General features: G+C 50.5%; 1 protein-coding gene across 3 annotated transcripts in view; it reads right to left on the bottom strand.

The window, feature by feature from the left end:
• The window catches only part of AGAP1 (ArfGAP with GTPase domain, ankyrin repeat and PH domain 1), a 413,559-nt gene that overhangs the window by 142,732 nt on the left and 248,419 nt on the right, over positions 1-22,408 (bottom strand). For all 3 annotated transcript variants that reach the window (XM_079783223.1, XM_079783222.1, XM_079783221.1), the window contains exon 10: positions 9,134-9,238. In XM_079783223.1, the coding sequence (XP_079639349.1) occupies positions 9,134-9,238 (105 nt within the window). The remainder of the gene's footprint in view (positions 1-9,133; positions 9,239-22,408) is intronic.

Below are 22,408 nucleotides of genomic sequence, written 5' to 3'. Positions count from 1 at the left end.
TCACTAGGCCTGTTCTTCTGCTATGAGGCCCAACGCAGGACAGAAAAATGCCCACTTCAGTTCTTGCACAACACAAAATTTAAATACTTCTTCTAGTCTTTAAACCTTCACCAGCCTATTTAGAAGTCTTATTGTTTATCCCCCCTCCGCTCATGCTTTGCTTTTACAGGCAGTATTCTGTTTCCCTAACACTACTGCTCACCAAGGAGTTTTACAATAATATAATCAGGGTCATTTCAAATGCACAGTAGTCCATTCACTCAGTAATAGAATGTTCTGGTTTCCTCAACTAAGCAAGTCTACAGAAACACGGTCAGCTTCCTCCTGGGCTTCAGAGTGACCGCGTCGGGGGTCCAAGCCCGGGCCTTTCAGAGCCACACGTGCGGGGGATGGATGTCACTCAGTCACTCTCGGTCCCCATTTCCACATCTTTAAAAATAAGGGATCATAACAGAACTTGCCTCGTGGGGCTGCTGTGACGGTTAACTGAGATAATAGAGGAAGTGCTTGAAATAATGCCGAGTTCTTTCTACAAACGTTAGCTCTGACTACTCTTGTCCAATGGGAATCCTGGAGCGGCTGCCCTCGGACCTTACGTGGGCATTTCCTGAGCAGAAGGTGCTGTTCCCATTCTAGGAACAGATTCTGACATGATGAGCCATCAGAGATGACTGGCAGAGCTGTTTTTCACTTCGTAGAATAGGGGGAAATGGTCTTCTGCAAACGCGTGACATTTTCCACCACCCCCCCCCCTTTTTGTGGGGGAGGCATATATATGGTAGTCAGACATTTTTATTGCAAAATGCCGTCTGGAAAAGATGCAAAACAAAATTGCTGAGAAGCAAGGGAGGAAAACGAAGGGGGAAAACAAAAGGCGCCTTCCCTTTGCTTATTGAGTTCAAAGGCATAACAGGCAGCACCCTGCAGCAAATGGGAAGCAACACTAATTTTAAAGCCATAAAGCGCTATCAAGTGCCCTGCGGGGCAGGACTACACTGCAGCTCCCGGCACCTAAATAAGACACGGTTCATTTACTTCGCAGCTTAGCCTAATGTAATCATCAGCGGATTTTAGCCTAGAGTTGTAACAGGCAAATAGCCGCTCGAGGAGGCGGCTCTCCCTGCCATCGAGGGGGCCGAGGCTAGATTGCTGTTGATTAGAAAATTTTTCAGTTTTGACAAGCACTTAATGAACATAAATCGCACCTTGATTGGTTTCCATTTGGGGCCACCGGCACACCTGAGCAGAGGGCCCCTCCACCTCGCCCTTCCTTGTAAGGCCTTAGCAACAAGCGGGCAATCGGGTTACTAGCCAGAGAGGAAAATATTTATAAAATACAATTATGAGAATTCAATCTTAGCAGAAGTGGAAGAACACTCCCTCACGACCCCCACGTCCAGTCTCTCCCACTGAGTTCTTGGTAGTGACTCCCTGTCAGTGGGGAAAATGGATGGTTTTGATTAATTTATCTTTTGCAAGAATTTTCGGCCACAAAATTAGTAACACTCAGAAGGCCCAGAAATTGGAAAACAAAATGACACAGACTGGGTACAAAGGAAGAAATACCATGCTGCTAAGACAATGGCCCATCGACTCTACTAGATGCTTCAAGACTCAAATTCACAAGCTACACGGTTAACTCTGTGCACTTACAGACACATACATACACATGGATACTTCATTTTCTTTAAATCTAGAGAAGCGAGAAGAGAGAAGAAGAACTTTGCAATGCAGTAAAGAGAGGTTAGGTCAAATCTGAGCTATGTGGTTGTTTAATTTATAGAGAGATGTGAAGACTTTATTTTGTCTGGTCTCACCCTACTTCTATTCACTCCGTGTTATCAAGACAACGCGCAAGCATTTTGGCCCTTTTATCTGTAAATCCTAAATATTTCCCAAACCCCGAGGGCTATATAAAGTCAACAAGGAATTCCTTGAGCAGAAATAAGATTTTGATAGAGAACCTGACTTTTTGGTGTATGTGCAATAATAGGTATCAGCTTTTCAATAGGAACTTTTCTAATGAAACTTGTAGATGGCCCCAGAAAACATTTACACCACCATGGCAGTATCGTTCCATGGGACTGCAGGCACTGGTGTTTGGGAGAAGCAATTTATCACATTCTCTGAACCTAGTTGGATCAGCGCCAAAATGATTTCCCTGGTTACCCGAAGCTCAGGCCTGGACAGCGCCGCCCCACCCCGGCACTTGGCCAACAGGAACGGCCACGGGAGCAGGGTGTTTTCATTCCCATGGGCTCTGGACCACCATTCAGGTGATTAAACCCCACAATCCTGCACGTTCATGACCAGACCCCGCACATCTCCCAGCAGTTCCTCTCGGTCAGGGCCCTGCTAACGCGGACGCCTTTGAGCTCCAGCCGTCCTCTACTGCTCTCCTGTGTTCTCCTTTTCACATGAAAACCCCGAGTTCCAAGGAGATATGTGCACACCCACGCTCACAGCAGCAGCATACTCTACAGCCCAGAGGAGGAGGCAGCCACCCGTGCACCCAGAGACGAAGGGGTCAATAAAATGTGGTCTGTCCATACCATGGGATATCCTTCAGCCTGAGATAGGAAGGAAATCCGACCGGGCTGGTGAGCGTCGACCTATGAGCCAGGAGGTCATGTGCCCAGGTTGCAGAATTGATCCCCCAGTGTGGGGCATACAGGAGGCAGCGAACAATGATTCTCTCTCATCACTGATGTTTCTATCTCCCTCTCCCTCTCCCTTCCTCTCTGAAACCAATAAAAATATATTTTAAAAAAAGTTCTAGAGAATGGCTGATCAATAATGTGAATATACTTAACACTCCTGAAGCGTACACTTAAAAATGGGCTAGCCCTGGCTGGTTTGGCTCAGTGGATGGAGTGTCAGTCCATGGACTGAATGGTCCTGGGTTCGATTTTGGTCAAGGGCACATACCTTGGTTGCAGGAGTTGCAGGCTTGATCCCGTGAGGGAGGCGACCAATCGATGTGTCTCTCTCACATCGATGTTTCTCTCTCTCTGTCTTTTCCACTCTCTCTCTAAAAAAATAAATTTAAAAAAATTAAAAAATGGTCTAGATGGTCAATTGTAAAACTGTATGCTATATGTATTTTACCACAATTAAAAAAACACCCCCCCCCCACAGCAACAACCTTAAGCTCCTTTCCCCCTTGGAGACCTTCTCCTCCTATAATGAGAATTACACGGTGGAGTAAGAGAATCAGAGGGAGGACCGCTGCCCTATGCAGTGAACAGGCTTTGGAACAGGTGACGGGCGGGGCACCGCTCTGGCTGAATTATACGACGGCAAGTCTGAGAGTTCAGGAGAGGCAGGGTTCGGGAAGCCACCTTGGTAAGGGTGACTTCAGGTCTCCCTGGGAGGGGGGAAGGCGGGGCTTCCGTGGAAGAAGGGAAGCCAGCCCAGCAACCGCAGTGCTCACAGCCTCCTCCAGGCCGCCAGGGTGGGGGAGGGGGCAGCGCCAGGATCAGACACCACAACTGCAGGGGCCCAGACCAGGGCCCTGCACCTCACACCGAAGGAGTCACCCGGGGATCGAGGCAGCAGGAGGCATTTTCAGGAGGGAATGCTGCTCCGGAGGCCACGTGTGCTCTCCCCCCGGCAGATGGAAGCTAGCCTATCCTTAGGGAGGTCTAGTTGGGGAGGTGGTGAGTTTTCTCGGTCCCCATCTTACTGGAATTTTTAAAGAAGAGCCTGGACTATCCACAGTGAGGTTCTAAGGTGCTGCAGGCGCCACGTGACTGGATCCACGTGACCCACAAGTCCTGACCTGTGTACCAACCACACACTAGCCCTGGGCAGAGTGGGGAGCAGGGGCAGTCCGCACCCTCCATTAGCTATGCTGTCCAGGGCAGCACGGACAGGGACGGCGCCTGGGAGTCGGCAGGCCCTCTCCTGGAGGAGGGCGTGAGGCCCACCTGGACAGCAGCTGCAAATGCCAGAAGCCAGACCGGAAAGGAACACACAGAGCAAGCCCCGCTCCCGGCCCCGTGGCTTATAAAGTGAAACAAGATCAAATCATCCTCCAACACAGAATGACTCATGCGGGCTGCAGGCGCGTGTCAGAGACGGGACACATCTGACATCATTCCCAGGAAGAAGGGGGGCTGCCTTCTCACGGTCGTCGGTCATTCCATGACTCAGAGGTTCCTCATCTGGAGATCGGGGCCGTGAACGTGTCCATCTTATTGGCTAGGCTCAAGCTAGTCTGACTTCTGCAAGGTTCTGGGGAAACCAACCAAGACTTTCTCCGAGAGCAGCTCAATGCCCAGCACCTCAAGAAGCTCGAGGGTCTCCTGAGCAGATGTGAAGCCGGCCAAAGCAGTCGGCACAGGTGCTTGTGAATCCTGGATCCTCGAGTAAAACATCCTTATTTTACGTGAGGAGTGTGCACTGTGAATGACGATGACCAGCCGTGTACAAGTAAGAGTTGTTCTCACAACACAGGCATCTCTGCCTTTTCTCCTAGAATTGTTTACTTGTTTATTTTCAGAATACTGACTTAGGAAATGATTGTTGTTGTTAGTTTTGCATCACCAATGAAGTGGGTTTTCTGTTCGATATGAAACTTCCTGAAATCAGCACTCTGATGACAATGTAGAGTTCGAATTTGACTCTATTGATGTGAAAAACCCCCAAACATCAACAACATGCAGGATCTAAGGCTTCATGTAGCCGGAATGGAAATGAAGGTCTTGTAAGAAGGAAAGTCAGGGAGAAAGGACAGGGTCACAGCTGTTTCCAATTCGGGCAACAGGAAGTGGAAAAGAACACGCCGGGCAGGTGCGCCAGCGTGGTGGCCTGTCCCCCTGCCACCCCTCCCCCGGAAGAAGCCCAGGAGAGCTCTCCTGACAAGGGCACTGGGAAGACCTTGGCTCCACGGGGGCCACGACCTGATTCTTACAGGTGCACTTAGGCATCCCACGGCACGCACCTTTGTGAGCAGGAACGCAAGCCGGGCCCTCACGGCTGCTCCCGTGACAAGGAAGATGAATGGGCAGCAATGCTGAGCTGTGGCGCCCCGAGGTCCGAGCTCTTTCTCATTATCCCTCCACTTTTCTATCAAGGTGCTCCCTGGGGCTCGTATTTAAGTCCACAGAACAGGCTGCCCTTCGCCGGCCCGACTGGGATCCAGCCAAGTGTCACGAAACCACGGGACAGTCATACGTATCCCCCAGGGAAGTCGGCACCCGGGGCTGTTGCAAGGTCTGCGGTAGACAAACTTCCCGGAGACACAAAAACAGATGCCACGGACGCGCTTCGGAAACTTGCTTTTCACTACTTCAGCCTGACTTAAACGTTTCGGGTTGTCTTTGCAAAATACCAAGTGGAGTTGAAGGAGCAGGTGAGCTGGTGGGTCCTAATGGGAGGGTGACCAATCTGTCCCAGGCTGCCCGGGACTCAGCACCCAAGTCCCGTGGCCTGGGCAGCCCGGGGCACCATCTTCCTAATTTTGGGTGAGCTTTCCACCTGCCATCTAAACTGGGGGATAGGCTTTATTTCACGTAACATCAGCATTTTGAGAGAGACGAATCTCGTGAACTGGGGTTTTCTGGTAAGTCTTCGTCTGTCCACGTGACCGGCGCCCCCCAACAGCTCTAACTTTAAAATAGGCTTTTCCTTAGAAGCCCAACTGACTCCTTTAGCCTCGGTGCTAAGAGTTTTGGGTAAAAATTTCAGACTGGCCACGCTGTAAGACTACGAAGCGACCTTTTATAAGACAGCACCGTCCAACTTCCCACCCAGGAAAGGATCCTCGCCCAGATCTGCAGACACCGTGCAGCCAGTTCTCAATGTCCCTGACATGCACCACCTCCAAGAGGGGGGGGGGGGGGGCTCGTCGTGTGCAGAGGGATGGACATGTGACCTGAACTTCCTGGGCTCCAACTTCTGAAAAGGGGGCAGCCCAGGTGCACCCCAGACAGCTGGGGAACACATTCGTTGAGAGACACAATGCTGCGGACTTGTAGGCTCTCTGAGGGCATCCCCCCCTCAGCACAGCTAAAATGCTCAGCGACCCTGCCCCACCGCACCCTGTGGCTAAAGTGGGCACCCACTGTGGGAACCACTGACCTTTAAGACAGCGGGGTTGAAAGCCACCGGCACAGCTGCCTCCTATGCCATGTTTCCTCCTCTCTGCCCACAATGCAGGAGGTGAAAGCAGAATCGATGAAGGGTGACAATAAAGGTTATACCCTCTCCCCACCTTCGAGTGATTCCCATCATTTGTGGATTCGGCCGCCCCCTTAGGCAGCTCTGTACCTGCGTCCGTACCTTCAGGCCCAGGACCCTGGCGTTACCTGGATTGCACTTTGAAATGACGTGGCTCCTGCTTGCCATGTGATTATGTAACGCAGCCCCACGGTGCTCCTTTGCCACATTCCAATAATATCCGCGCACACGTATAAAAAGCAAGGATGGGCCTGGCAAACGCCGGGCAGCACAAGACAAAGCCGGCGCGGAGGGCTGCTGAGGGACCGATGGTGCTTACATAAGCCAGAGGCTGGGATGAAAAGTACGGAGGCGCTGCCCTCCCACCGGCGTGTTCTGTACACACAGCTGCTGCCCCTTTTGTCCTTGGCAGGAAGCGGCCAAGGTCCCTGTGGCCGGGCCTGGGCTCAGCGGGTGACAGCGAGGGGCCTTGAAATGCATCATCACTCAGATCTCATCTTTTATTGCCCAGTGAGTCCAGCGAGAAGAATGTTTTGGTTACACTTCTCTCTCTAAATGGCACAGAGCAACCTGGTCAACAGTTAGACCAGTGGTTCTCAACCTTCCTAATGCCGCGACCCTTTAATACAGTTCCTCGTGTTGTGGTGACCCCCAACCATAAAATTATTTTCGTTGCTACTTCATAACTGTAATTGTGCTACTGTTAATAAATCGTAATGTAAATATTAGGCTCTACAGCAGCGGTTCTCTGTGACCCACAGGTTGAGAACCGCTAGTAGGGTCGCCTAAGACCATCAGAAAACAGATATTTACATTACGATTCATAACAGTAGCAAAATTACAGTTATGAAGTAGCAACGAAAATAATTTTATGGTTGGGGGTCACCACAACATGAGGAACTGTATTAAAGGGTCGCAGCATTAGAAAGGTTGAGAACCACTGAATTAGACTTTTGCTCTCTCACGAGGTCTTAGGAAGAACTCAGCCAGGAGAGGGCAGCCCCCCGTCGCCCTCCCCCTCACCCCCCCCCCACCAGTGCAGCAGCGCTGGGGAGAGAACCCCGAGAAGACCTGTGCTGCTGTGGGTTCTGATGGGCAGGGGCTGGGGCAGAGCGGCTGGAGACCTGGACGGGCAGCACCGGTCTGAGGCAGGCCACCTGGAGAAGCAACCTGACTCTCGTCCCCAAATAAACCAAGCACAAAGGCATTTCCTCAGTGCCCTCGAGAACGTGTACCTGGGAGGCTCCCACCACCATCAGAAACACGTCAGGGATGCTGACGGAACTCCTGGTTTCTAGCGCCGCTCTAAAAGGTGAAGCCACGGCTGCAAGACAAGGGGGGCAGTGCACCCAGCAAGGACGCCACTTGTTACCTGTCGTGTTGGGAAATACCGTAATTTATTTTTAAGGTTAATGTTCACGAGGGTGCGGTGGGAGAGTCCCCTCTGATACATCGCCAGAGGAGATAAAACCGATCTTCTTCCCAGGAGTTCGGCAACATACACCCAAAGCACAAGACGCAATTCAGGAGGCCAGCTGCTAGGACGTGTCAGAGGGAAATGGACACGGGCCCCGAGGTGGACAGAAGACGTTGATTAGCTACTTGGTAAAGATCATTCAAAGTGAATTTATTTGCCAAACGTCCCTTTTGGAGATAGTGTTAAACCAACCAGGGCATAGCTGCACGGTGGACAGTCTATAACCACTAAGAATCGGGCGCACAGCCTATTTCCTTGCTGACATGCGGAGGTGCGTATGATTTATCATTGCCTAGGAGAGGGGACCAGGCAGCCTACACAGGTGCCTGCATGCTCGTGGAGAGAGAAGCACACAGTGGCTGGGAGCACGCGCCCCCCCCCCCCAAATGCTTGTGGTCATGTTCTCCAGGTGGTATTTTGGGGTGATTTTCATTTTCTTCAATCTGTTTATTTCCAACTTCTTATCAATAACTGTGCAATTTTAAAAGTGTTTACCTTTTTAAATGAAAAGCTTAACACAGTGATGCAATCAATTAACCAGCTAACACTGTATATTAGAATCTATACATTTATCTGTATCAAGACAGATGCACATGCAAGGTTCATGGAATGTGCTGCTATGGGACTAACACCCCATCTTCTGCCTTTATCAGGGGTGTCCAAAGAAACTCACTGTGGGTAGAATGTCTGTATTTCCCCCAATAAGATTAATTCTGTTTTTCATCTCATATAAATCACCAATATAACAGATTTTATTAACACAGAGAGAAAAGATTCTCTTGCCTTAGGAACTGGTATGTGTTTTTATTTTTTTGGTTAATCCTCATCCGAGGATATTTTTCCATTGATTTTTTTTTAGAGAGAGTGGAAGGGAGGGAGAGAGACACAGAGAGAGAGAGAGGGAAAAAAACATGGATGTGAGAGAGAAACATCGATTGGTTGCCTCCCGCATGTGCCCCAAGGGTGTGGGCATCAATCCTGCAACCGAGGTGCATGCCCTTGACCGGAATGGAACCCGGGACCTTTCAGTCCACAGGCTGATACTCCAACCACTGAGCCAAACCGGCTAGGGCGTGTATTCTTATTTGACAATAAAAACTGAGTCACAGATTGCGTTTAACTTATTATGTCCTCAGCTGCTCAGAGCGAACCCTAGGTTCCCACGCATGTGTATCCCTTATTCTCGGTTCTCAGAGAGACAGTCTCTTCCCCCTTCCTCTTTGACTACTGGCGCCTGTCTTTGTACTCTCATCTGTGCCTTCTACTGAAATTCTTCGTAGAATTAATCAGAGAGCCACAGGTGGGCCGTCAGGGAGAGGAAGAGAGACGCGTGGTCTGATATCGTGAGGGACATTATTCATCTCATGGTGGAGCAGGACCAGAGCCGACTTCAATTCAGAGATGGGAGCTTGACTGCCGTGAGCACCCCCCACCCCCACACGCAGTGTCCACGCTGAGGTGGGCGATACTCACGTGCAGACTGGGGTGATAGGTCAGCACGCCATTGTCGCACAGGGTGACGTACTTCTTCTTCCACTCTTTGTTCAACGATTTGCCGCTTCGCTTCAGCAACATGCCCTGGGAGGAACAGGGAACCAAGTATAAATTAATAAAGTCTTGTGTGGACTTTAAGAAATTTTAAACTTTCATTTTAAGGAAATTACACTTATTTGGTTTTCTCCTCTGTTACATACAACATATATATTCAGCCAGATTCCTTTGGTGTGGATGTGCCTGTCGAACTTGACAGGACGATACTGATGCTAACAGACGTAACACAAGCCGCTGTGATGTGCTACAGTGTACCTTTCTTATTATAAGCCCACAGGAAAATACAGGAGTATTTTACAAAAGGACACCTAAACTCCCTTTTCTACAAATAAGACATTAACTGTATTCTTACCTTACGATATTGGCAAATGAGAACATTTTATTTTGAATTTAGTAAAAATGAAATTCCATTTGCAAACACAGCGACAGCATTTAACAGATGAATCGTGTGTAATTTACTTGAACCCATTTCTAACGGAATCATATTAGGGGCCCTTAAAAAGCATTCAAACTTGAACACTATCACATTGAAGCACGTTTACTCCAATTTTCCTTCAATGACTGATGAGAATTGATTCTTGTTTTAATTGCCAATTTCCAGCAAAGCTTTGCCCTTCTCTGGGTTAGGAAGCCCAATGGCCTGCACCGACCTCTGCCAGGCCCACGACCTGGACTTCCCACGTTCTTTCCCTTTGGGGCTTCACGCCTGCCTCGCTCAGGCAATGTCAGCTTGAGCTTTCATCCCTGGAGTCTCCAACCTCCTGTCCACTTACAATGAGGAGAACGGAAGGCCCTCTTTCCTTGCTCTTCCTCTCGCTGCCCATGTATGAACTCACAGGGTCATAATTCTGACTGAGAAAGCACTAATGCTCATTAACTCACCGGATGGAGGCTGAAGGGACGCTGTGGGTCAAGAAACAGGGTTCGACACCCTGAAGAAGCAGAGATGCCCTTGAGTGCCCTTAGGAGCTGTACCAACTCCTAATTCTGCTACTCCCCCAGGAACCACAACATGGGCAAAAAAATCAAGCAAGCATCTTTATGTGATAATTAAGTTCAAGTTCCAATTAGTTACCAGCACTGTGACAATACTTTTTTTTATATCAAATGTCACAAGTAGAATGGATTGTGAGCTGGTCTGGGACTCTGATCACCATTTAAATATTGTTTCTGGGGGGAAATATCAAAAAGTTGAAAGCAACTAACAGTGAACCTCTGGTACATCACTTTTTTGCAAGTTCTTATTTTTAAAAAACAAACATGTGGCAAAACATGGCATCCCTTGATTTCCGAGAATCTGAACGACACGTGGCCCCGAGACCAACAAGTGAACAGGCCCCAGGAAACACCGGCTGCAAACCAAGGGGTGCAATTCCACTGCGTGAACCAGTAAGAGCCCACGGGACGGGGCGGTCACACTCGTGACGTGATAATAAATGTGCAGTCGCTTCAAATCATTACACTGCCCTCCCAGGGGACTACGATCTTTAAACTCAGCATCGCTAAGCCTGCCCCAGTTCTGCCGTGGGCTCCATCCATCCTTCCTCGCCCAGTGCAGAGCGAATTCCACCGCCAGGGCCCGGGTCACTGCGGTGTCACTGGTGGCTGAGAGCTGCCAGGGCTTCAGAAAGCCCTGCCACTCCCACTCCCACTCCCACTCCAAGGAAATGCAGGCCTCACCCCAGGGCTGCCCATGGAGGCCCGCTGTGGGCGCTGCCCTGAGCCAACCCCACGCCCACAGGCCTCCTCTCCCCAGTGAGGGCTAGAAGGACATACTGCTTAAGGGATAAAGAGGAACATTCCAGCCGGGAGGTGATGTGAGCAGGTGACGTCAGAGGGGAACTAAAGCAGGCTGCCCTGTTTTGGTGCCAGGAAAGCATGATGTCTTGGTGAAAGGTAGTCCAAATCTGGACAATCTTAAGTAAATTCTATGGCTCCCTGTGAAGGGTCACCTCGATTACGTGTACTATTCAAATGCTGCGAAAGTCAGCGGGGCCCGAAGGACAGCCTGGCACCCAGGAGCCGTATTTCCGCTCTCCACCCTCGGCCAAGCTGGTTTATACCCAACCTCTTCCCCGTCCCTCCAAAAGACTGTTGAAACTGAGCGACAGCCACCCTGTCCCCAGCATCACAGCTGCTCTGAGCCCAGGTGCCAGCTGCCCGCTGGCGCGGAGCCGGACCAAGTCAGAGGCACGCTTCCTTGGATGCCTGAACGCTAACACCCGCTGACGTGTTTCTACACATGTCACGTTCACCCCTCGCTTGCTCCCCATACGCAGCAGGTCAGGGTAGCAGAGTTACTGCGGTTCCTCGTTACAGACAAGACTGAGCCACACAGGTGAAGTCACTGTCAGCTGATGGGCAGCGCCAGGCCCAGCCATCCTGCCCTCTCCATCCACTGCACTGCGCTGCGCTACTCTCCTGGGAACACAGGATCCCCCGAAGTGCCCAGGGAAGAGAGTGACCCATCGCTCGCCCTGGGACAGGTGTTTTACCGATGCGACCAGGACAGGGCCTCGCTGCATCAGACGGAGGCCCCATGCTTCCGTCCTCCTGGACTTACACAGTTTCTCTCCAAGTACCAAGAAAATGGAAAACCCTAAAACAGCGCATTTTAAACTCTGAAAGGCTATGAGCTGCCATCCCACCAGCCAGCAGATGACGGAGGCCAGGAGGCTCTTTGGCGGAGACACTGCGGGCAGTTGCCTTCGGCCTGTGGAAATGGCCCTTGTGATTCTAAGTCTCTTTGATCTCGTGTGACCCAGGGCAAAACTGCACAGCGGAATGTCACAACACATCCGTAGTCTATCCCTCAGATGCCACTTCAGAACATGTAACACCGATCTCCTGCTTAAGACTGCCCCTGACCAGCCATCACAGTGCAGACATTAATTATAGTTAATGCTTTATTTGACTCTCATGTGACTTACACATCTGTTTTTAAAACTTTTAAAATCTCAAAACAATATTGGGTTCATTGTGAGCCAGGGGATGCTCTAAGAGCCTTGAGTATGAACCTGCAGCAAGCTGATAGTGGACCTGATCGTCATGGCTAGGATTAGCCCCATTTTACAGATAAGGCCACTGAGGCACAGAGAGCTTATGTAACTACCCCCAGCATGCACAGCCAGCCTGGTAGCTGGTCTCAAGATGGCTCCCAATGCACCATGAGTTGTGGTATTCGTACCCCTGTGTAAATCATCCCACCTTGACTTGGAAATGCCCAGACTCACATTAACTAACAGAACCAGAGAGAGTGATGTCACCTACACCAGGCTGGAACCTACAGAAATCCTGGCAGCTTCCCTCTGGGGAGCTTTGATGGATAAGCCTTGTTGTGCTCTGTCCATAGTCCTGAACCACCAAATTAAGAGAAATACAGTAGGTCCTCGGGTTACGTTGGAGATCCGTTCCTATGGCGCGACGTAACGCGATTTCGCCATAAGTCAGAACCCACCTACAGAAGCACCTACGTCACTCACAGGGAGCACATACACAGCAGTAATGAAGTGAAACAGTAAAAAAATTTAAAAGATAACAATTCCTGACCTTTACTTGTGATAAATAATCAAAAACATAAAGCACATATGTACATACGTCGAAATGACGGAACTTTTTTTTTTTTTTTAATAAATTGGAGATGGCGACGTAACCATGAAACGACGTACGTCGAGTCCGACGTAACCCAAGGACTGTCTGTAATAAAATAACAGTTTTCTCAAGTCAGTAAGTTTTGGGGTAGATCCTTAGGCAACAATAGATAAGAAAAACAGAGCGAGCTAGCATCCTGTATTGCTGTAGTAGAGATAAAAACCACAGGCTTGGCACCAGCGCTGGCTGAGGCTGGTGAGGACTTAGCTGCAGTGGAGGTGGAGGGGCGTGAGGAAGGTGCTACCCAAGGTGGGAGACAGAGACGGAGCCGAGTTGTGCTCCGGCTAGCGGAACGGTCCCAGACCTGCTGCCCGCGGGGATGCCCAGCAGCCTGGCGGCTGGCTCCGATAATCCCGCGGAGAGTTTCCAAGCAGGACCAGAAAAAATGTTTCCAATGTAAAAGCCAGGCTGGGCTGAACTGTGAGAAAAATCGTCTCTGACCCCCAGCTTCTCCTGCCAGTAGAACTGGCCTCAGAATGAAGATCAAATCCAGGGGATGTCAGTAGACGTGATCTCAGAATACAGACCCCGTCAAAGGTCTGGCAGTCGGGCCCGCCGCCCCGTGAGAACGCAGCAGGATTGAAGGCAGGAACTCATGGACCCTTCCAATAGAGATCTGTGTATTAGAGATAAGGAGCCGTGAATTGGCTTTTGTCTAATGGAATGGACGGTCATTCGATACAAAGGACACCCATAAGATACTTAAAGGAATTATATGCCACGTAGGACTAAACGGTACAACGTTCAAAATGAATCTTTTCATTTTGGGCCCTGGACCTAAATGTAGCAGGAAGCAGGCTGAGAAAGCCACAGAGATGTGAAAACAGGCCACACCTTATGGCAAAGGAAGGCCGGCCCAGACAGCAGAGCCCAGGGCGAAGGAGGATGCCCCCGCCCCGCCCCGCCCCGAGCAGAACACACTCCCTGTGCCCAGAGCAGGGTGGGGGAGAACATGTGCCCGCCGGGCTCAGAGGTGCTGTGGGCTACAGGTCACCTGTGTCAGCACTGTGGCACTGTGTGTGTGTGTGTGTGTGTGTGTGCGCGCGTGCACGTGCACAAGGTAACTCGGCTCTCAAGCTCCTGGCCTTCAGATGAAAGCATCAGAGCTGAGCAGCCTCACCCACACGTGCACCTGATGTAGACAGTGACCCTGAGCTTCCAGTCTGAGCCGGATGCTGGGGTGAGACTTTGTGAATCTGGAGACGGCGTGAGGGTATTCTGCATGTGCGAGGTCAGATGGAAGTAGCCTGTCTCCAAAGATGACCCTCAAAGCCCAGCTCTCGGGAGTGGTCCCGGGCCCTAACTCCATTGAACCAATGAGATGTGGTGACATTATGCGGTGACCACTCTGGCCAAGGCCTTCAGAGGCCTGGCCGCTCCTGTTTCTAGGCCTTGGGAGCCCAGCAGACTTGGGAGAGATCGGAGGAGGGTTCTGCTGCAGAGACTGGCACGAGAGAGACCCTGCGATACACGGAGGGGCACTGGGCTCTCATGTCAGGAGCACAGAACTGCCGCTGACCGGCTGACATCAAACACGTGAGCGAGGAAGTGACCCTGGACGCCCTGCCCTAGAAGCCACCTTGGGGAGCAGACATGTGCTGGCCCCATGTGCTGGCCCCAACTCCCGACCCTAAGAGATAACGAGATGGCTATGGTTGTACACCACATGTTTGGGCTTATGACAGGAAACATGGCGGCAGGAGAGCAGGTGCTTTCATCTCCAGACCAACTTCAAAGGTTTAGCATCTTTCACTTGTTTGCACAGTAAGAGGTTTAAGGGCTTTGTGACATCTCAACTATTCCTGATCTTACTTGGAGATGGCAAATGTGGATCTAACTGCTACCACCTAATTCACCCACACACTGGAAAGTCTGTAACTTTAATGATCTACAACCAAAATATCAGATTCCAGGCAGGCATTCTGCTTTTTCATTTTAAATTTTTTTTTCTCTCAAGGAACCCTTTCTATGGCAGAGCAAAGAGCAGAATTGTCTTCTGGCTGCAATCTCCTTATTAGTCATGTGTATTCCTTGCCTAGTCCCAAGAGGTCACTGGAAGCCAAAAGCAATGTTAAGTGTGCAAGCTTTAAATAACTTACAAAGTTAATGTAATGAATGTAAGTGCGATCTGAAATCCATCACTCAGTGCTGGCTCAGCCCCGAGGTGTGATAAAACACCACTCATAAATTTATATTAAAACCCTGCTCGATAGCAATTATTTACCAACAAAGACTTACTGACTGCATCAGGGACGGGGTCTTTACCAGGCGAACCAGCCTGTTAGGCGTTTGAGGGACCAGGTGGTGTTGGCATCTGCTAGCCGGGAGGTCATCATGACACGGGGAGGGGACATTTAATGGCCAGGGTCCTGCCTGGCAAGGGAGCCACGAAGGCCACAGGCTGCTCCACCTAAGGATGGGATCACGAACGGCACGTCCAGGGAGCACCGAGCTCGGGGTCCACAGCTGCTGGAGGTTACGCATTGCTGACGGGAAGCCGAGGGGAGTGTGGGTGGGACTGAGCAGTGACACCAAGCTGCGGGTGCCAACAGCTGCCTAATCACCAAGTTCCAAAGACAGTGGTTTTGCCCTTGCCTGTTTGGCTCAGTGGATAGAGCATCGGCCTGGGGACTGAAGGGTCCCAGGTTTGATTCCTGGTCAGGGCACATGCCCGTGTTGCAGACTCGATCCCCAGTGTGGGTTGTGCAGGAGGCAGCCGATCAATGATTCTCTCTCATCATTGATGTTTCTCTCTCTCTCTCCCTCTCTCTTTCTCTCTGAAATCAATAAAAATATATTTAAAAAAAGACAGTGGTTTTTCCATGGCCTGAAATATCCACATGAGTTCAGACGTGTTGAATGCTTCTCCTTCTAAAGAAACAACACCTGAGGTTGAGGCTGGAGCCCTTCCTTGGTTTGGTAAGGAACACCTGCCAGTGGTTCCTCAGCACCTCAGGGTTCACGCTGACACTTGAACAGATTCTCAGGATAGCAGGTAAAGGGGTCTGCGAATTTCTAAAACGTCAGAGAAAAGCCGGCAGCTTTCACTGAGACCCAGAGTATGAACACCAACCACTTGATTTTCACATTTAATACTTTTTTTGTTATTGTTGTTAATCCTCACCCGAGGATATTTTTCCATTGATTTTTTGAGAGAGTGGAAGAGAGGGGGAGAGATACACAGAGAGAAACATCAATGTGAGAGATACATAGATTGACTGCCTCCCACACCACATCCCGACCAGGGCTGGGGATGAAGCCTGCAACCCGAGGTACATGTCCTTGATTGGAGTCGAACCTGGGACCCTTCAGTCTACAGGTCAATGCTCTATCCACTGAGCAAAACCATTTAGGGCTGCATTTACTACTTTTATTCTAATCAAGATTTCCCCTGTATCATGTGTTTAACTTGTGGTTTGCTGATATGGACTTAAAAAACAACCACCAAGAAAAGCGTATTTGGGGGGTGGTAGGTGGATGGAAGCTGGGGAAGCAGAGGGGCTGTTGGTCGAAGGAGCAGGGACACGCTCCCCATCTCTGGCTCCATCTGGGCATCTCTCCTACTTCCCGCTCCTGCAGAATGAAAACGCACAAGCCGGTACCTGCTCCCTCATTACGCTAAGCAGTGCCTTGCACACACAAATACACGTTTTCAAGAACATGCCTGGACCCGAGGGAGTGGAAATCCACCACTGAAGTGACTGTCTGGGGGCAGAGTCTGCACAGAGGCCTCCTGGCAGCCCTCCCTCACCTACGCAGGGGACCGGTGGACGAGTGCTGGTGTCAGCAAACCCGTGAAGTGTCAGATGTCTGGTCCCGGGCTGCACTCATTCCCTCACCAGCTCTCCACGCCCGCCCCTCCTCTACAGACTGCTACAGTCAGTAATCCCACAGCCCGCCCCTCCTCTACAGCCCGCTACAGTCAGTAATCCCACAGCCCGCCCCTCCTCTACAGCCCGCTACAGTCAGTAATCCCACAGCCCGCACCGGCTGGCCTGTGGGCCAAATCTCACCTTCTGCCTCTTTTTGTAAACAAACTTTAATCGAAACACTGCGACATTCAATTGTACGTATGGCTGCATTCACCCTGTCCATGGTGGGGCCGTGGTTACAGGAAAGGTCAGGTGACTTGCAAAGCTTAAAATACTTGCTATCTGGCCCTTTACCGAAGACTGTGGGCCCAGCTCTAGGATCTGAAACTATGTACAGGCAACCAGCAGCCAGCACTTGATTTAAAACTGGCAAATTCTATTCTTTCTCCCTGAAATGCCCTTCTTGTACCCTTAATGCCCACCATCCTGAGCTGCAGTCATGGGCTCGGGGCTTCCCCAGCCTTTACTGAACAGGCACCGTCGGACCCTTAGATAACGGCTGTTCGGGGCTGAATTACATCCTCTGAATTCCTACGTTGAAGTCTAACCCCCAGCACTTCAGAATGTGGCTGTATTTGAAGATGGTGCCTTTAAAGACACCTCATTATGGTTACATGAGGCCCTAATCCAGTGTGACTGGTGTCCGTATAAGAAAAGACTAGGACACAGACACACAGAAGGAAGATGATGTAGAGACACAGGGAGAAGACAGGACTGGCACTTCCCACCTCCAGGACTGTGAGACAATTCACTTCTGTGGTGTAAGCCTCCAGGCCGTGGTGGTTGCTATGGCAGCTGGAGCAGACTAACAGGAGGTGCTGGAACAGGTGGTAACTGCTGTAGCTCAGAGGTCCCCTCTCTCAGCACACCTGTTGGCCCCCAGCCCAGTAGGTGGGATGACCTGGGTCTCACCACACAGGCCCTCCAGGCCACCGAATCACACTCCTATCTTCAGCTGTCACTTCCCCACTCTCTCAAGTCCTCGCTTCTCATTCCCTCTCTGGGTAACTCACTGGTACCTCAAATCCAAACAGGCATAACCGGCTTCCCCCCACAGATTGGGAGTTCTGGGGGCCAGGGGGCCCGACTGGGCTCTGGCTTCAGTCCCACACAGTACCCGGCACAGGGTCAGTCCTGCAATGACTATCCCAATGTATAGAGATTTCTAGTTCTAAACTGGCTCCAAAGTCCACACACCTCTAAATATCAAAGCAGTCCACTGAAAACCTAAAAAGCAAAACAATAAAAATAAAATAAAAATGGGGGGAAGGAGTAATATCCTGCCACTCCATTAACAGGCCACTGAGCCAAGCCTGGCTAACTGACCCAGACAGTCCAGGGAGCAGAAGGTCACCGAGGAAGCAAGTGTAACAAGAATGACCAGGCCCGGAAGCACCATGGTCACAGCGGCTCACGGTTCAAGGTGTGGAAAAGACTCTTATGTGAAAGAAGTCGATCGGGAAGAATCAGTAAATTAGCACCAAGCATACCCACAGAATTCTAGAGGAGACTTGATATCCATCAACAGAGAAATGCAAGTGAGAAAAAGACCCTCTGGAATCCCCATCATTTTACAGGTAATCCAACCAAGCACAGAGAAGTGAGGCCAAGTCGCCCGGGCCTGTGCGGCTGGGCCAGGATTCCATCTCAGGAATGTTCCTTCTGACCGGTCCTCTGGGTCCTATTATTATTATTGGTTACCAATAATAATAATAATAATAATTTAAAAAATCCCTGTGTAATGCAACTATGTCATGCACAGAAAGGGATGAAGAAAAGAGAAGGTATCTTCTTGTAAGGATCATAAATATAAACTGAAAGTATCAAACTTAACTTTAATGCAGTCACTTTTATATTTTCAAGGCATTAAAAAAATGAATTATCAGGATCCTGGCAATTGTTGCTATGACGACAGTGTTATGTTTGTCATGTCCCAGGACCAGGTCACAGCCCTGTGTTTTCCGCGTGGTTTCAGAGCAGGCAGAGCCATAGCAAAGAGCTGGGCAGCAGGGTTGGCATTGTTGGCCTTTGGGTCTCATAACCGAACTGCTACTTAGTTCCTCTCCTGGAGGAAATCATTTCTGGAGGCAGAAGACATAATGTATTCGATTGGTAATTACTGAGCACCTACTGCGTGCCACAAGACTGTTCTCTATGCTGGGGACAGTGGTGCGATCTGGGGGAAGAACACAATCCTCACAGGGTATTGGACGATGATACCCACCATTAGAAGGGTGATAAGGAGTGGATGGGGTTGCAACTTAAAACAGACAGTCAGGGAAGGAATTATGGGTTGAAATGTGTCCCCTCCCAAATCCATACATTGAAGTTCCAACCCCCCGAACCTTCAATTCACTGTGTGCAAGAAAATTACCCCAATTAACTGGTCTCCTTAGATCTTCCCCAGATGGAAAACTTCTAGCAGATTCACATACACGATGCTTGGATGTAAGCTTTGGTAAAAGAGTCCATGGACCAATGGGACGAGTACACATGGGCTCTGCCACCTCGGCACAGTTTTAATTTTCTATCTAGTTTAAAGCGATTCCACAGCAACAGCAGGGAGCCCCCCTAACTGAACTCTAACACACACACACACACACACACACACACACACACACACACACGGCGCTACCTGCCTCCCTGGCCTCCTCCAGAGGGTCCATCATACCACAGACAAGGCTTCTCTCCAGCTCTGCTCTGGGAGGGCCTGGGGGAGGGCAAGGGGACTTGGAGATGATTCTGGCTCTTTAACCAGCTCCCCCTCGACCCCTCCCCTCTCCGGTTAGTGATATTTCTGCCATTCTGCCAGGTTGTAGGGTACAAAGGGTTACACTTTAATTGAGCTGTCAGCATCTCCAACAATCCTATAAAGCCCCGATTATGCACGGCGGGGTTAGTGACACACTTGTTATTGTCGATGCCCTATTTGCGAAACCCAAACCTGCGCCACACACAGGTCAGCTGACCCGCGCGACCTTCCTGTCATTAGCTGCGTCTCTTCCTACCTCACCGCTGAGAAAATCACAGGGCCCCGGCTTCAAAGCGCCGGCCGGGACTGGATTCGACCAGGAGCTAATCACCCACAAATCCAGCTCAAATGGCAATAATTGGCTAAACTCTTCCCCTCTCCAGAGCGCAGCAGTAATTTGGGATAATAAAGAAAAGAATTATTCAGCTAACTGCCCCGAAATGTATGCTTTGTGACCGACACACTTCACATTTTAATAATGATGGACACAGAATGCAATTTAATACCGAGTCAACGGAATAACAAGCCGGAGGACCATGGTGGGGAGGGAAGTGTGCTGGGTTTTCCTCCCGTCTTCACACACCACGGCGGCTCTGAGGAAGGCTGCGGGAGCCACACTTCACGGGAGGCCGGCCTGGAATTGAGTCCCAACCAGAACCAAATGAAGTCTAAATGTGGGCAGAAAAAAACAATGAAACGACAGTATATCGGGATGCTAAAACAAAACAAAAAACAATAACAATGAATTTTTTAAAAACCTCCCTCATCCAAAGAAAAGAAAAAAATGGAAACTAAGAACAAATTTCCAGTGGGCTGGGGATCCCTCTTAATGTTTCTAGTTAATATTATCTCTTGATCGCCTCATTTTTCTTCCCTTCCACGCTGCCTCTTTCTGTCACAGGCTTCCAGCAGCAGGGACGACAGTGTCGGCATTGAATGGCTGCGGTGACACCTCCGCGGGCTGCCCCTCAACACTCACCGTCTCAGGGACGCAGGCCGCTCAGGAGAGCAGGGCCACTCCATCCCCTCCGGGCACCCAGCCTGGCCTCCCACCCGGTCCTCCCTGGAGGTGAGAACCACAGACACACCCAAAGGGCTCTCTTCCTGGTCTGAAGACAGACTTCACTGCGCCTGTGAGATTTCTCCTGTACTGAGAAAATTAGACGGAATCCAACCACCTGCCCAGGCAGGTCCCAGAGTGAGGCCAGGGATGGACAGCCAATCCCTTCATGCGATGGCGGACACATCACAGAGTACAAACACCCCGTGCAAGGACACAGTGAGAGAGAGGAATTTCTGGATGAGCAACAATAAAAATCCTGCAGCTGCTTCTTATTCAGGCAAGCGACCCCGAAGCCCAGCCAGCATCCCCGAAATCACACGTGCTATGACCACTGCTCGTTATAGTGCGTGTGAGCCTGAGTATGCGCGCGCCGGGGGGTCGGAGCTAGTGCGGGTTGAAGCTATGGAGATGTTTATATCTACCTAAACCACCACAGGACTTCTGCATGGGAGACTAACCCTCTGTCCGCTCACCAACACTTTAAAAAAATATTTTTTATTGATTTCAGAGAGGAAGGAAGAGGGAGAGATAGAAACATTGATGATGAGAGAGAATCATTGATCGGCTGCCTCCTGCACCTCTCACACTGGGGATCGAGCCTGCAACCCAGGCATATGCCCTGACAGGGAATTGAACCATGACCTCCATAACCTCCTGGTTCACAGGTCGACACTCAACCACTGAGCAACGCCAGCCGGCCCTCACCAACAATTTTTAATGTGCTCTCCATGGAACATGCTCTGTTCTTGCTCCCCTCTGGTCTCTCTCCCATACTCCTGCCAACTGCTCACCCACCGACTCCTGAACCCTGCCATTGCTCAGAGCCCGTTTCAGGGTGCAGCCTCCCCTAGAGCACCTCAGCCACAGCGGTGGACCCCTGCCGCCTGGTCGCAGGAGCCTCCAGGTCAGGCCCACTGCAGGGTTCCCAGGCACTGTGGGCCGGTAACAAGGGCAGCTACTCCCCCAGTGCCTCAGTGTTCCCCCTCCTCCCCCCGGGTATCCTTGTCAGCTTAGACCCCTTGGCACTGGACCTGCTCTGTGCACGAGTCACCACGAGCCCCGTGGGACGACCAAGGCTCACGTGTGGTCAGTTCTGAGATCTGCTGTGAGTCTCAATTACACACCAGGTATGGAAGGTTTAAGTGAAAAAATAATGATCTTTTATATCGATTACATGCTAAAGTAATTCAATTGTGGGTATACTTGGTTAAATAAAATATTATTAAAATTAATTCACTTGCTTTTTTGAGTGTTTTAACTCCTTGTAATGTGGTTACAAAAGAAAACTAGGGTTCCGTTCTGCTTCTATGTGAGGGTGCTGCCCGGACATCCAGACCACAGCAGCCCCCCTCCCCCCCCCCCCGCCGGCCCCTCAGCTCTGTGCCACCAGCTTGACAAGGGCCAGGACTGCTCTCATCTTGGCCCATTTTTGTTTCCTGTAACCTGGCAACTACGCTAAAAAAGGCTTATTGATTGAATAAATGACGGAGTGATCAAGGGTGCCATGGAGATTAACTATTGTGCGAGGTAATATGAGCAGGGAGAAGGAAGACCCGAATTGGAGTCCCCGCTGTCTGTGGGCTCCCATCCTCTCGTCAGCACAGGCAGTCACCCTGCACTCCACGGCAAAGGGGACCAGTTTCACCCGAGGAAAGGGCAGGCTGCTGAAACGGGGATCAAACGAGTGCGTGTGTGCTTCCCCATACAGATTTGCGAAAAAAAGTCAGGGTCATCTCCGGGATCATGCCCTTGGCGAGCAGGAACCAGGCCACCGGAGAGTCTCTCTCCAGACCACAGTCAGCTCATCTGTCTGGACATATCTGGAACCAAGGAAAGGGAAGACAGCCGTTGGCATGCAC

This window comes from Cnephaeus nilssonii, assembly GCF_951640355.1.
Source record: "Cnephaeus nilssonii genome assembly, chromosome: 10".
Taxonomy (NCBI): domain Eukaryota; kingdom Metazoa; phylum Chordata; class Mammalia; order Chiroptera; family Vespertilionidae; genus Cnephaeus; species Cnephaeus nilssonii.
Note: the sequence above shows the minus strand (reverse complement) of the source record. Positions and strands in the feature narration are given on the sequence as shown.